Raw genomic sequence first — 13,384 nt, 5'->3', positions numbered from 1 at the left:
CAAGCTCACTTCTTGATTCCGACTAGGGCTCGGCTGTCACTAATCCACGTTGTGGAGCTAGGCTAAACAAGAGTACAGTGAACTAGAATGTCTAGTTCACTATAACGAGAGGAAGGGGCAACATGTGATCTGCGTATGGCGACATATAAATGGCACTGCTGCTTAGCCGTCTCAGTAGCAACGTTTACGCATGGTTTCAAGTGTCCTTAGATGCAGAGGAAACATCTTCTGTGCCTAAGCGGATAATTACAGTGAATTGTGCTATGCTAGCAGATGATGTTTGGTCACAGTTTGGAGCCTCCCAGACTGCAATGCACCTGAGAACGCACAACAGTGCTGCTTAATCCAGCGGAATGCCGCCTCAACGCTCCCTTGGCTTTTGCACTTTAATTTCCTCCTCGACTGAGCGTAGGTCCTCCTCAGTAGCCGGCGAATTGCGATGTGCACGCAACGATACTAACCTTTCCCGGTTGAAACAAAATTTGGAAAATTGAATTCGGCACACTTTTAATGTTTTCTCTTGATTCGGTATGAACCGAAATGTCCAACCTCTAATCACCCATTGAGCCAGGCTTGGCCCGCCCGCAGGTCCGTCCGTCCGTCCGTCCGTCCATCCATCCATCCATCCGTCCATCCATCCATCCATGGTATGTCTCACGAGGCCTGGGAGACACCCGTCAGATTCTGCACTTGCGGGAACCGCGAGTTTTTCGTTTGAGGGACCGAGTTTATGGTGCCTCCTCGTTCTCTCCAACCTGGTGGTGCATATCTATGTTGTTCGTTTTGTCTGAGACTCATTGCCATTGCTTTCATACACATTTAGATGGTAGCACTGCACTTGTTCGTAGTATGCAACTGTTCATTACAGGTGCGTCCATCATAAGTGATCTCAGTCACATGTGATAAATGATTAAATGCTTTTGTTATTTCTGTCAAAAAGCGTCCATAACCACTAACAGAATGCATCAAAGGCGTGCGCGAGATATTAGTCAGCCTTTTCTTGCAAGAAAGGAGTCAGATATCCAATAAAACTAATGTCTCTTTAATAAAGCAGCAGCAGGTACATCTTTTTAAAAATCTCTTTGCAACATTTAAGTCCAACTGCCTGAAAGACCTGTGCATAACTGTAAAACTACACTGTATATTTGAACAGAAACAACTTATATACATGAGGCCACTGAATTTATTATCCAACTTGGATATCAGTGTACAGCTAACAAGGCCACAACTTTGAAATCCCGATGAGCGAATGCTCATGTGATGCATGGCCATGTGATTTTCAATGACAAAATGCACAGTAGTTGCGAGGGTTTCAAAAGCCTGGCTCATCACTGAACACAATACTCTAGTATATTTTCAGTTCATGGTTACTCCTCTTTGCCAGGATGAGTAGTCTCGAACACTAGTTCATAAGGTTGTGACGCTGATGCTTGAGACTCCTCCTCAGTACCTTGACAGGACCTCTTGAACGTGGCTATCTGAGTGCAATGGCCAATCCCTTGATATTTCTCAGACGGAGCGTCCCCAACACCACTGTACTGAACCGTGTAACTAGGGTATCGGTCCAGGACTTTCGAGCACCACTGTTCAAACTCCGCTCTGCTCCACTCAAACTTGTGATCCCAGTGCCTCATTCCTTGCAGCTCTGGGAACACCACGTTGAAGTCACGGTTGGGCGTGGTGATCACGGCCACCTTTGGTCGGATGAAGCCGAATATGGTTTCCGGCATTCCCTCCAAGTCCTTCTCGTTGAGGTGTTCTATGAGCTCGATGCAAGTGACAGCATCAAATCCCACGAGTCTTGAGTCGTGGCTCGAGACGCTTCCCCGGAAAAGCTGTACGCTCAACTTTCGATCCCGCCTGTTGATGCACTCCCAGGCGAGTGGCCGTGCTATATAAAAAGCATCTTCTAAGACACCGTACTTGATGTCCACGCCAGCAAACTGCCTCAGATGCTGAATCTTCTTGATGTATTTGAAGAACTGTCCATACGAGCAACCAAAGTCAACAACCTTTTCAATCGTGACATCCTGCGACAAGATCTTGCACACTTCCTTGTAGCGCTGAATAGACACAGGTGGATCGAACTTAATGGCAGTGCGTTCTTCAATTTCCGCACTCATTTTCTGGCCCACTTCTCTTTTTCTGAAAGATGAGGGTATTCAGATATGTTTCGAAGAGTGCTCCAACAAGTTGACACAAATCATCAGCACTTACAATGTTGGAGTAAACAAAGCACACAAATGAAGAAGACTTCCCCAGTACAGTATACTGCTGTCAAGTGAACCTGTGTCAGCCCTAATGAGTGGTGGCTGTACAATGCGTATTACTTTACAGTTAACTGCATAAAAAAATCACTGCACAAATGTGCTTAATAACCCTAACCTACAGTTTTTGCCAGCTCTTTAAGCATTAATCTGACTAAACACATTTTCACTCTCTCGCAGTGCGCAATGGACAAAATAAAACTAACCTAAGCTGGTCGGAGAGAAATCATTTTTTTTTCTTCTCACAGTGACCGATTCATTACAGGACTGACACCAGCCAAAAAAAAAAACACTGCATTCTTGAAAACAAATGCGAGTCGGCAGCTTGCCTTCCCAGTTGTTAGACTACCAAAACAATTACATTATTATATTTTAAATGAAGTGGAATTACAAGGCATGGGTAGCGGTCGCACGAACACTGTACCAGGATGGATGGATGGATGATAATGGCTTTACCCTTTGTACCGGGCGGTAGCTTTCGCCACCTAGCCTATACTTCCCCCATTGTTGATTTATTTTTCTTTTCCCTTTCTTTCCCTTTCGCTCTTACAATGTCTAATCTGTCTATCCCTATATTAGAAGTACACAGTTGATCTCGCGAGTGACACAATGCAGCCCACCCTCCTACACAAAGTATCAGTAAGGGTTAGGCGAGTCGCCCTCGTTTTGAAGAGAAAAGCTTCACTAGGCTAGTCACCACCGGGGCTGCAGAAATGCAGCTTTTTCATGGCTCCCGTGTTCTGAAAACTTGTGCGGGCACCTATGAAGCGCAACTCTGCAGAATGTGCGTGCAAGCCGCGGCAACTTACCGGACAGAATGTGGAGGTATTCCTTTTAGCTGCCAAATGACGCAAGTATGCTAGAAAAACTATGTACGCGCCCGCAACGCACGCGAACGCACAAATCCAAACAAACCTTGAATGACAGGATCGTGCTTGACACGACACATGACAAGATATTTGAAGACGCGCACTTCTGTGATGATGATGACTAGCGTCAACGTACACTTGCGGTCTATTCAAAATAAGTAGTATTGCTTAAAGCTTCCAAAATTTCCAATAATTTCTTTTTTTAACTTACTTGAGCAGAAAAATAGTCGAAAAGTTAATTTTTTTTAATAACGCGAATGTGTGCGAAATTTAAATTGAAAGTCGCAAAGCTAAGCCAAGCCAAGGCAAGGTCGGTTGTTTCGTTTTGTGAAAATGGCGGACAGGCCTCGGCCTTCGCAGAGTGCGCGAGACGCGGAAAATGACGACAGTAGCAGCAGCAACAGCAGTACGGGACAGAGTGACAGCGGATCTAATTCTAATTCGCTGAACGCATTTGCCAACGATGGTGGCTTTCTCGAGAGGTTCAAGCAAATGCAGGAAGCCTGTAAGCAGCAAGCTGCCACTCAAGAATCCCAGTCACTGGGCGAGTTCGCTGTCCCTCAAGCCAACAGCACCGTTACTCCGGCCGTTAGCGTGAAAACCGAGCCCACGGAACCAGAAGCAGCTGCTGCGGCGAGGAAACGGGCACTCCCATTTGTAAGATACGCTCACGGCCGAGAGCACTTTTGCTGGCGGTTGCCAGCTTTGTAGAACGCGTCATGCGCTTTGCGTAAAGCTATGCCTACAGGAGCCATGTCGGTTTGCTGCTAGTGCCTGTGAAGTCGCTTGTGGTGAAAACCGAAAAAAAAAAAATTGTGCCAGGTGCATGTGTTACAATAATTTACACTCATCGTTCAGTCGATATCACAGATTAAGAGCGGGTGAGCTGCCGCTTGAAAATACAAGATGCGTGTCAGTGCAACAACTCGTAAATCTGGCGGGGGTGTGACTGCTTGAAGCACATGGTTGCATGTACACATAATCGGCATAACAGTCGTTAAATGGTACACTTGTAGCTATTGTAGGACGCAACTTTAAAAAAAAAAAACAGCAGCTGCTAACACTGGGTCGCGGTTCTTGCGTTCTGTATTACTCCGCTGGCCAATCGCAACAGTAAGCGAAATGAGCTCTTTAATGTTTCACTATATCAAACAATCCAGGTGTCAAAGTTATAGAGCTGATAATATTTTTATTGTGGTAACATTCTTATTTACGTGAGAAGAAACGTTTAACCAGTGTACTACTTTTTCGTCGTGGAGGGATTCTGTGCGCGGAGGCTAAACGTGGGCGGAGCTTCACTGCAGACTTAAGTTGTATCCTACTATATGCAAGCCACTTTCGATATCATTTTTGCTGCCAATCTGTGGCGTTTACACTGGCATTGAGAAGTGGAATCGCGTGTTGAGTGCCTTGTCTGTCTTTATTGTGCATGCCGCTGACTGTGAACAAGCAACTATTGTCGTTGCATTGTGTGTAATGCTAAGCGAGCACAGGAAGAAAGCTGCTCTCTTAAAGCGTGGATCGTTTCTTGATCCGCATGTGACTAATGTCCTAGTCCTTACTTCTTTTAGGTGGGTAAAAGAAGGGGTGGCAAAGTTCTAAAGACGGGCATTGTCCACAAGCCCAAGGTCGAAGATGAGGTAAGCCCTGGTTGGAGGTGGACCTACCTGTCTTTTCTTTGACCCTTTGTGGAATTTGGAAACCTGTCGCTGCTCACCCATTGATCTGAGTCTTTTATGTTGCTTAGCCACTTACATTGTACAGCATTTGCGTGAATTGTCGCTCAAAGACTGCAACTCTAGCTGGTGTCCTTTTCAGCTAACAGCCCTTTCTATATAACTGGTCTGACTATGGGTGGCAGGTGAAAGAGTTCTTACAATTTATCATGTTCGTGCATAGTGTTGAAGGGCGCCTAGCATAAGCAGTTTCTTTTGTGGAAAGTGAGCTTGGGACATTAATACAATGCCAGCAGCAATCTTAAGCAAAGATAAGATAAACATAAGATAAGATCGGCTATCCTTCGTTACTGCTGCTCATCATAGTGGAGCAGGCCGATGCTGTTCCTTCTTATGTCTTTAGAGCTGTCCATAGAATTGTTAGCCACCGCCTATTTAATCAGATTGCCGATATTTGAGAGACTCATTGCTTAAACTCTGCTTGACAGCACCAGTGAAACGTGGCAAAATAGTCTACATTTTTTAACTATCTTGCTCATACTTCCTCAGATTATGGTGCAGACGGAGTGATCTTGTGTCTCAGTGATAAAATTGGGAATTCAGTTTCTTGGTACTGGAGAAATTCTAATTTTAATTACGAACTGTAAATGCGTGAAGCAAGATGAATAGCAATACTGCAGTGAAAGATCGGCACTACCTTTGCATCTCTCTGGTCGTAACGGAGTAGATGCTGTCAGGGGCAGTTTTTGCCTTTTTTTAAGTATTTGCTTTATTTTTTCAGCTTACTCTGTTTTTAGAATGCTTGCTGATGTAAATTGGCATTGCCTTTGCATTAACGACGGGAATCGTATAACAGTGGTATTTGTCATGCCACATTAGCACACCTCAATGCTTTTATGTGTATGTGTATGTAAACAAGCCTACATTAGCATGGAAACAACAAACAGCCTCAACAGAATGTGTAAAGACTAACATCATATCATTTGACGTTTTGCTAGCTTTTTACAGACAGCGCCTAATTGGTTTTGGTTCCTCAACTTTGCTGGCGTCTGATTACCATTGCATACTTCACTGCTTCCAGTGTAGGGATACGGGAAAAGGAACATGTCCACTGATTAAAAAGCTCTGCTAAAGAATGCTTCATTCTGTTTCTAGCGTAACTGTTGCGAGATTGGACTTTTTGGACACCAAGATTTCCATTGCACAAAAAAAAAAAAAAATGTGACGGTCCTTGAAGATCAGTTGATACTCCCTTTAAGCCTGGCCCCAGTGCAAAAGGAAATGAAAAGTTTGTGGATATAAATAGTGCTAACAACTCTTAATTTGGTAACACCCATATGCATGCATTTACTTTATTCAGATCCTTTGTGGTCAGGCAAACGAATACTAGATGCCTGCATGCATAGCTGCGGAAAAACATTTTTTTTGCAAGGCACTGATAAGCTGCTGACACTGTGTTAGGCTTTTTTATGTATGTGGTGTTCATTTTGGCTGTTCAGGAATTTTTGTCACAAAGCCTGCCATGTACCAGCAGCCAGCTAATGTTTGTCTGTGTGTGCACGTGCACATTTCCAAATAATGGATTGTCAGCACCAATGTCTTTACTTGCTTGTTGTGCAGTTTTGTGTTGCTTCAAGCTTATCCTGTGGATCGCACTGCAGAGTTTGAGGGCAGGGACAACATGGTTTACCCTTTGCTTCTGTTTCGCATTGGCATCTTCTGTCAAGCTGCAGTTTGGTTGTGGCGTTCAAACAAAGCATGCACAAAGTGCCGCTGGAACTTTTTCTAAAACTGACCCGTCCAGTGATGCGTTACGTTCTTCCTCAAAACGAGCTGTGTTGAAAAGGTCAGCCCGTTGCGTGTGTGAGGCTGAATTCCTTCTTTCTAGTGTGTTACAGTTTTCCACCAAGCGTAACGCTTATCGTTGACTGGCTAGTTCTCCTCTGCCAGAGTGCTGTTAGTAAACTTGGTGAAAAAGCCCCCAAACAGTGATTTACAGCAGCAAAGACAGAGCAAGATGGTAAACTGCAACAGCAGTGACTAGGGACTTGCATGACTGTGCATCGTTGTTTCACTGGTGTTAGAACTCTGCTAGAGTTTCCATGCTGGCTAGTAATTGCGAGCTGCCCTGAATTGTTGCAGTGGGGTTGTCATTAAAACTTTCTTGCAGTGAATTCATTTTGAAGAAGAGTTTGCTAAGTACTATCGCGCTCAATATGACTTGCAACCTCAAGCAGCGTGGCCGGAGCGCTCCCCGGAAGCATGGTGGAGCCAACAAGCGACGCGCTTGAAAACTAAAGGGAAATGATTTTGCTGTTCCACCTGTCAGCCTTCTCCCCTGCGGTCTAGGCTGTACCATAACATTCGCATCGCCGGCGCTTGCGTGACGAATGCAAGGCGCATGTCACGGTTGATTTTGTTTCATTCCTTTCGCTTTCACCTGTCATGCCCGACAAACCCGTGGCCCAAATCGCTCTTCAGGCACAGTATGACTGGAGCGGTTTTGACGATTTGAAATCACGCATGTGCAAGGCTAGACACGCCGGTGCCTGTGAGAATCAACCAGCTATTTCGTTGAGCAGACGACGCGGGGGATGCACCTGGCTGCTGGAACAGCAAAATCCTTTCCCACTTAGTTTTCAGGCGCGCCGCTTGTCGGCTCCACCGTGCTTCCGAAAACGCTGCGGCCACACGCTCGTGGGTTGCAAGTCATATTGAGCGCGATAGTACACGAAAGTTTGAATGTAGCCTCAATGCACTTTAAATGTGCTATATCAGAAGTTAGCATAATGAACTTTTCACTGTAGATGCAGTACTTGATTGGTGCGGACTGGCTATTTTGTGTTATGGCTGGCGCTGGCAATACTGTGGACAGCTGTAGCAAAACGGACACGGTCGTTTGAACTTTCCATTTCTAGAGCACTAGACGCACAGGCTCAGCTTTCTAACCAGAGTTGGCGAGCCTCGAAAACGAGGCCGTGCCGCCCTAAACGATTGATAGCCGCTTCGTGTATGCTTTCCGTGGGTTAGCCGCAACCAGGACGCAAGGGGGATCCGTTTTCATGGAGGCACACAGGGCTCTACAGGGTGGCAGCCAATTTGGTTTGCAGGAGGAGCTTCCCAAGGACGCCTGGTCGCGCTACTTGGCCGAAGTGCGCAAATACCGAGAGCGCTCGTGCGACGACGAAGAGAAGACCCGGCCACTCGTCAAGTGATGAAACGGTTCGGCTGCAGTGAAGCGCGACAGAGCCGACAGCCTTGGACTCTGTTGTGACACCCGCGAAGAGCCACTCACCCGCAGACATTTGAAAGCTGGCTGCTAGGGGCTCCTCGGCACTGGTGCTGTCTTGCCGAGCAGCATGTTTACCATCAGCAGCGTGCTGGCGGCGTCATAATTATTTATGAAACACATATTACCCGGTAATAAATGTGGTTACACGCGGGGAAATGTCAGCAGGATAAGAAGTGACAGTCTTAACACCTTGATGTCGGGGAAGCAAGCGCGTCTCTAAAAGTGGTGGTGAGCGAGGGTGTTGCGGAGTGACAACAGCTGCATGTCAGTCGTCAATAAATGAAACTCGGTACATGGAGTGCATGGCCCCCGGTAAATTGTGCGTCGTTCTGAAGTGTACACCGCCTGAAAGACATTTATTATTGCGCAGTACTATTGGTGCTTTTTATTTGAAATGCTAGGTTCGGTGAAATCTTTCTCGTCAGGCGTCACCCGGTGAAAAACAACCTAGGGCCATGTGCGCCGAGCAGTGCTTTTTGTTCATTGGCAGCTGTACATTTGTTGTGTGCAGTTAGGCAGACCACCTGGTCTTAGCTTCCAGTAGTGGTGGTGCAATTAGCAGGGATTGTAAAAGGTAACCGAGTTTATAATGCTAAAAGCTTTTGTTGATCACAAAGTTAACAGGGGAGTGGAAAGCCTTAGGGTGCTTGCCGTTTCGACAAGTCGTCTTGTCGAAAGTTAGGCAAGCACCTTGAGGATTTCCCCTTCTTTGGTCACTTTGTGATTATCAAGAACCATCTGCCCGACCTCTACCATAAAAGCTTCTGTGTCGTTCGGGTATAAACAGCAGCTGAGTACTGAAGGTAGTGAAGACACTGCTCTACTGCTTTGTGTTGGAACTGTCCAGTCTTAGCTTAAGCGGTCTTTATCTTTTGAGAACACTTTTCAGCGTTTCAGCTAATTTAGCAGTGTTAATTATTCCTTTAGGCTCAGATTTTTCATCTAGGGATGTAGTTTATTTAACAGGTTGTCATTCCCAGGTTGAGGTTTTTGACTGCAATTAAAACTTATCCCAGTGACCGACACCTTTGCCTTGAAGGCAGTCCTAATTTGAGTGGCTTGCTGGAAACTGTGGCTCGGTACGTGCTTAACAGAGCAGTGATTTGTTCGTCTTGCCCATTTTGTTGACACTCTGAAGGGTCAGACTCTCTGTGTCATGTTATGTGGTCATGATACAGACTATCTGCTATGTCATTCGTGTTTGTGCCTTGTGTTGGCTTTGACCTTCTTGTGGCAAGAAAAGCACTTGCATAGACTTGCGGTTTTAACTGCTATTGAAGTCTGTGGCTCTTCATGTAAAACCTTACCCTGTGGTCCCGTAACACGAGGCCTTAAAATATGTTTTTAAGGCCTTACAATAATTTTGTAATGTGTGCATGTTTTACACTTTCTAAATTAAATTATGCAACTGAGGCCCCCCTCCCCACAGGGAACTAGGTTAATCCAGTTGAGGTGCATTCGATTTCGGTGCTCGGTTGTGATTTTTCCGAAGCGGCTTCATGATTTTGTACCATTTTGTGTATTGAAAGTGTACATGCGTGTCTACATTACCTAGCGCAGAAGTTTTGTGTGCTGTAGGAAAAATAAATAGCAGCGGTGAATATTGCCAATTTGGCTGATACAGCAGGACAATTGACTTGCTTGTCAATTCTCAGGGTTGGGACTGGCAGTCTGTGTTGAACTCAGCATTGAGAACTTGACAGTTGTCACCGCCATGTATACTTCCCGGTGTTTTCGGTTCGATGGCATTTGGAACTGCCTCTGTAGCAGAGCATCTTTCAGGCTTATTGGGAGTAATCGGTTGATTGATGCCTTTATCCATGGTCTTGGGCTTATCCATTAGCCCCAGTGGGGTGAGTGGGGGGGGGGGGGGGGGGGGGGGGGAGTACAGGTTAGCAAGTTGTGTTGTTTCATATTAAGCGTGCATAAAGTTAAGCTTTTTGTGTGGCAAGAAATATTACATTGCAGCTAATTGCACACTAATACCTGTGCCACACGCTCAAGAAATGGCAGGAAATGCTTAAGGCCTTAAGTTTGTTAATGCCATTATTTTCGGAGTTGGTGCTACACGTCCACATTTAATGCCGTTATCGAAAGTGTTGATGACGATAACGCTTGCGAGGTAATCAGAAGTTTCATCTGAATATAAACATTGCTAATGAGCACAATATATGGGGAATGTTGTTCAGATGTAATATAAAAATGATTTTCCAGAAAATACGGCTGTTCCAGGTTTACAAGTCGGAAAAGTAGCCATAAACTCGCATGTCAGCACCCAAGTCGAGAGTACCTGTCAATAAGGCTGGTTAAAGTGGCGCTCTTCGCATCGAAAATGCGGTATAGATGCCTCATCTGATTGAAAGTTAAGAATTAACCATTTCCTACTGGTTTGGAAGTTGTTACAAACAAATCTGCATGCTTTTCTGCACGTGCAATGGGAACGAGAGTACGCATTGCACGGGCGAATGAGTTGCGGCGAACTCAGTAGGTCGTGAATGGCAGTAAGGCTAATGCCATTAAATTTATGTGTGTGGCACTGCACGAATGCCATTAAAACTTAAGGCAGTAAGCACTTAATGGCATTAAATCTGTCCGTGTGGCACGGGTATAACATCGCTTTTTCCCCATTAGTTCAATTAGTTCGTGCTGTGCAATTCAAAACAACCTGTACCCATGCTGCGTTGGCTTGGTGTACATACTTGCGATGTATGAAAGATTACACGTGCCATCTGGGCAGGTAAAAGGTAACACCTCCATTATATGTCACTCATTAGCGTTCCTGTATGTTGTAGTGGGAAAGTACCTACAATCCAGTTGTACAGACTTCAATAAACGCCCTACTTATGAACCTGAGATTGCTTCTTTTTTTTCTGGATTCGATGCTGTTCCAACACCCATCACTGCACCTTTCTTACTTAAAGGTGCACTAAAGAAGAATCTGGAACAGGGTTTTTACCGCGGGAATTCAATCTACCCTCTCCCAAGTATTCTTCGAATTATTGTCCTGTGTGGCTGCTTTCCGTATTAAATTGAATTATGGGTCCTGGCTCCCGCCTTTTTTTTTTGGCTTCGGTTTCGCTTTTTGTTTTTTAGGTTTCCATGAATAAATAGTTTCAGTCACGGACTACATAGCCGCAAATTAGGCCTGCGGAAATAAAAATACGCGCGGACACTCTGCTTTCGTTGACCGCTACGTATCACTCCGCTGATGGCAGAGTGGCAAGCCACCACGGGACTGGCTGAACGGCACCCCATGTGTTGGCTGACTCCTCCTCTTTTGGAGGTTATTTTTAAGAAAAAGGCGGGAGTGGGGACGTTAATTTCATTTAACGGGGAAATTGGCTGCACAGGAGAATAATTGGGAGTTTCTAAAAATGCTGGGAGCGTGCAGATTGAGCTCCCGTGGTAAAAAAAGACTAGCTCAGAATCCTCTTTAAAGGGACAGTGAGGAGAGCACTATCAATATTTTTTTTATAGCAAAATCCGATAGTTCGGCATGTCATGGCTTCGTTGCCACTTGGCCGGCAGCGAAAGATGCATTTATTTCTAAGAAATTTGGATTCGAAGTTGAAAAAGTTTTTCCCGCCGCTCTGATTCAAACTTTGGATTCTCCTATGACGACACAGGACTAAGTGACGTGAAACATGACGTGAACATGACGTAACACAGACTCCGTGATTTCTGGCTGCCAGCAGTGCGGCCTAGCAGCAGCCGAAAAGAAAGCTACCGCCGGCAGCACGTTGAAGGCATCTATAGGCTATTGCGGCCGTCGCTACCGTCGCTTCGCTTACGTTTGCACTGCCGTTTTGCCAGCGTTACGATGGATCTCGTTCTCGAAGCCGTCAACGAAGTTCTCGCAAATAGACACCTTTAGCATACCGTGTACCTTGTTACCGCTAGCGGAATACCGGGAGCCCGCCTAACGCCGGTGACCAGGCGCTGATTGGTCCCGATGCTTCAGGCGCGCGCGTAGCTGCCGGGCAAGTGGCGCCATCTGGCGACGTCAAGGAGATTTGCGCGTTCATTGGCTGCGCCTCAGTGATTTGTGACTTCTCGGGTCCTAGAGTTGCTAGAACCATTGGTTCTAGCAACACTGCTTTGTCCTATGACGTCATAACGCTTGTACTTGCGAGTTTGGCCTGTGGCGGCGATACCTGTATTTTGGTTCTTGCTCTTTTCTACGTTACAAGAGCTTTGTTGTCAGTATGAGTGGCGTTTTTGTAATCAGGAGCTGGTATTCTGTCGATACAAGCCAACTTCAATTTCTCCTCAGTGTCCCTTTAATGCACCTTTAATACTTTACAGTCGAACGTCACTATAATGAAACGCTTTGTAGTGAAATAATGGACATAACGAAGGAATAATGATTCCTCTTAGAAGCTTGGTCAACACGGGCCATAACGAAGCTATTGCCGGGCTCCTTCAACTTCGTTATAACGAGGTTTAACTGTATAATGAAATAGCTAATGGGCACAGCATTACATTTCCTACCCATTACAGAACAGCACTGCAAAGCAATTTAACTGAACATAGGATTTTTGTGAGAATAGATATCGGCACAATTAAGAGACCATGGGCACCCAATTTTAGTTGCTTGTTTTCTTTGAAGTGATGCGTTAGATGTTGAATACATAGTTTACCATGTGGTGTTAACCTATGAGCACTAAATAATTTTATATATTTATTTATTTATTCATTTATTTGAAGATACTGCTAGCCTCACATTTGAGGCCATTGCAGGAAAGGGATACATTACACATTGAAAGCAACAAACTTCAAGTAGGCACGGTCGTAAGCAATTTGAACTGATGAGGCAGGAGATATGCATTCTATCTTCGTTTATAAAAATGCTAAAAATGGCCATAAAGAGGAGTAAGTGATAGGTTAGAATATTTAGCACATGAAAATAGAGACAAAAAGCTAAGTGAGTACATATTTGTCAAAAGATGCATCTTATCATTCGCTTCTCGAATAAGCAAATGATAAGACGCATCATCTTTTGACAAATATCAAGCAAACAAACAGACAGCGAAATCAAGAAGCAACATAGCGCGAATGCGTCTACTATACAGCATTGCTTGATATGTAAGCGATGAAAGCTTCGAGTGATGCGCAACTGACAGCATCGCTAGGCAAGCTGTTCCACTCACGGATCGCTTGTGGGAAAAATGAGTATCGGAATATGTCGTTGTGGAATCTGTATTCAGTTAAATGTTTAGCATGTTTTGTTCTGGTACTACGTGTATTTGATTCCAGTAAGTACTTACTTGTATTGATTTT

At 45.0% G+C, this 13,384-nt stretch overlaps 2 protein-coding genes across 4 annotated transcripts; one reads left to right on the top strand and one right to left on the bottom strand.

Annotated features, from left to right (window-relative positions):
• Positions 1–1,021: 1,021 nt before the first annotated feature.
• Hen1 (Hen1 methyltransferase) lies at positions 1,022–3,242 on the bottom strand. 3 transcript variants are annotated; one of them, XM_089547721.1, is made up of 2 exons: positions 3,077–3,242; positions 1,022–2,145 (listed from the first exon to the last, which is right to left on the bottom strand). In XM_089547721.1, exon 2 carries the CDS (start codon positions 2,121–2,123, stop codon positions 1,368–1,370), a length of 756 nt encoding a protein of 251 aa, XP_089403847.1. In that variant the 5' UTR covers positions 2,124–2,145; positions 3,077–3,242; the 3' UTR covers positions 1,022–1,367. The 3 variants fall into 3 exon arrangements, with proteins under 3 accessions (XP_089403847.1, XP_089403851.1, XP_089403861.1); XM_089547725.1 differs by having other exon boundaries at positions 3,183–3,241; XM_089547735.1 differs by lacking the exon at positions 3,077–3,242 and adding an exon at positions 2,659–2,681.
• A 197-nt stretch (positions 3,243–3,439) lies between these two features.
• Positions 3,440–9,736, top strand: LOC149366030 (uncharacterized). Its single transcript, XM_089547748.1, has 3 exons — positions 3,440–3,793; positions 4,708–4,776; positions 7,923–9,736. Exons 1-3 carry the CDS (start codon positions 3,470–3,472, stop codon positions 8,025–8,027), a joined length of 498 nt encoding a protein of 165 aa, XP_089403874.1. The 5' UTR covers positions 3,440–3,469; the 3' UTR covers positions 8,028–9,736.
• The last annotated feature ends 3,648 nt before the right edge of the window (positions 9,737–13,384 follow it).

This window comes from Amblyomma mixtum, chromosome 1 (genome assembly GCF_055824585.1).
Source record: "Amblyomma mixtum isolate Tamu chromosome 1, ASM5582458v1, whole genome shotgun sequence".
Classification (NCBI taxonomy): Eukaryota; Metazoa; Arthropoda; class Arachnida; order Ixodida; family Ixodidae; genus Amblyomma; species Amblyomma mixtum.
This window is presented reverse-complemented; position numbering and strand designations above follow the sequence as displayed.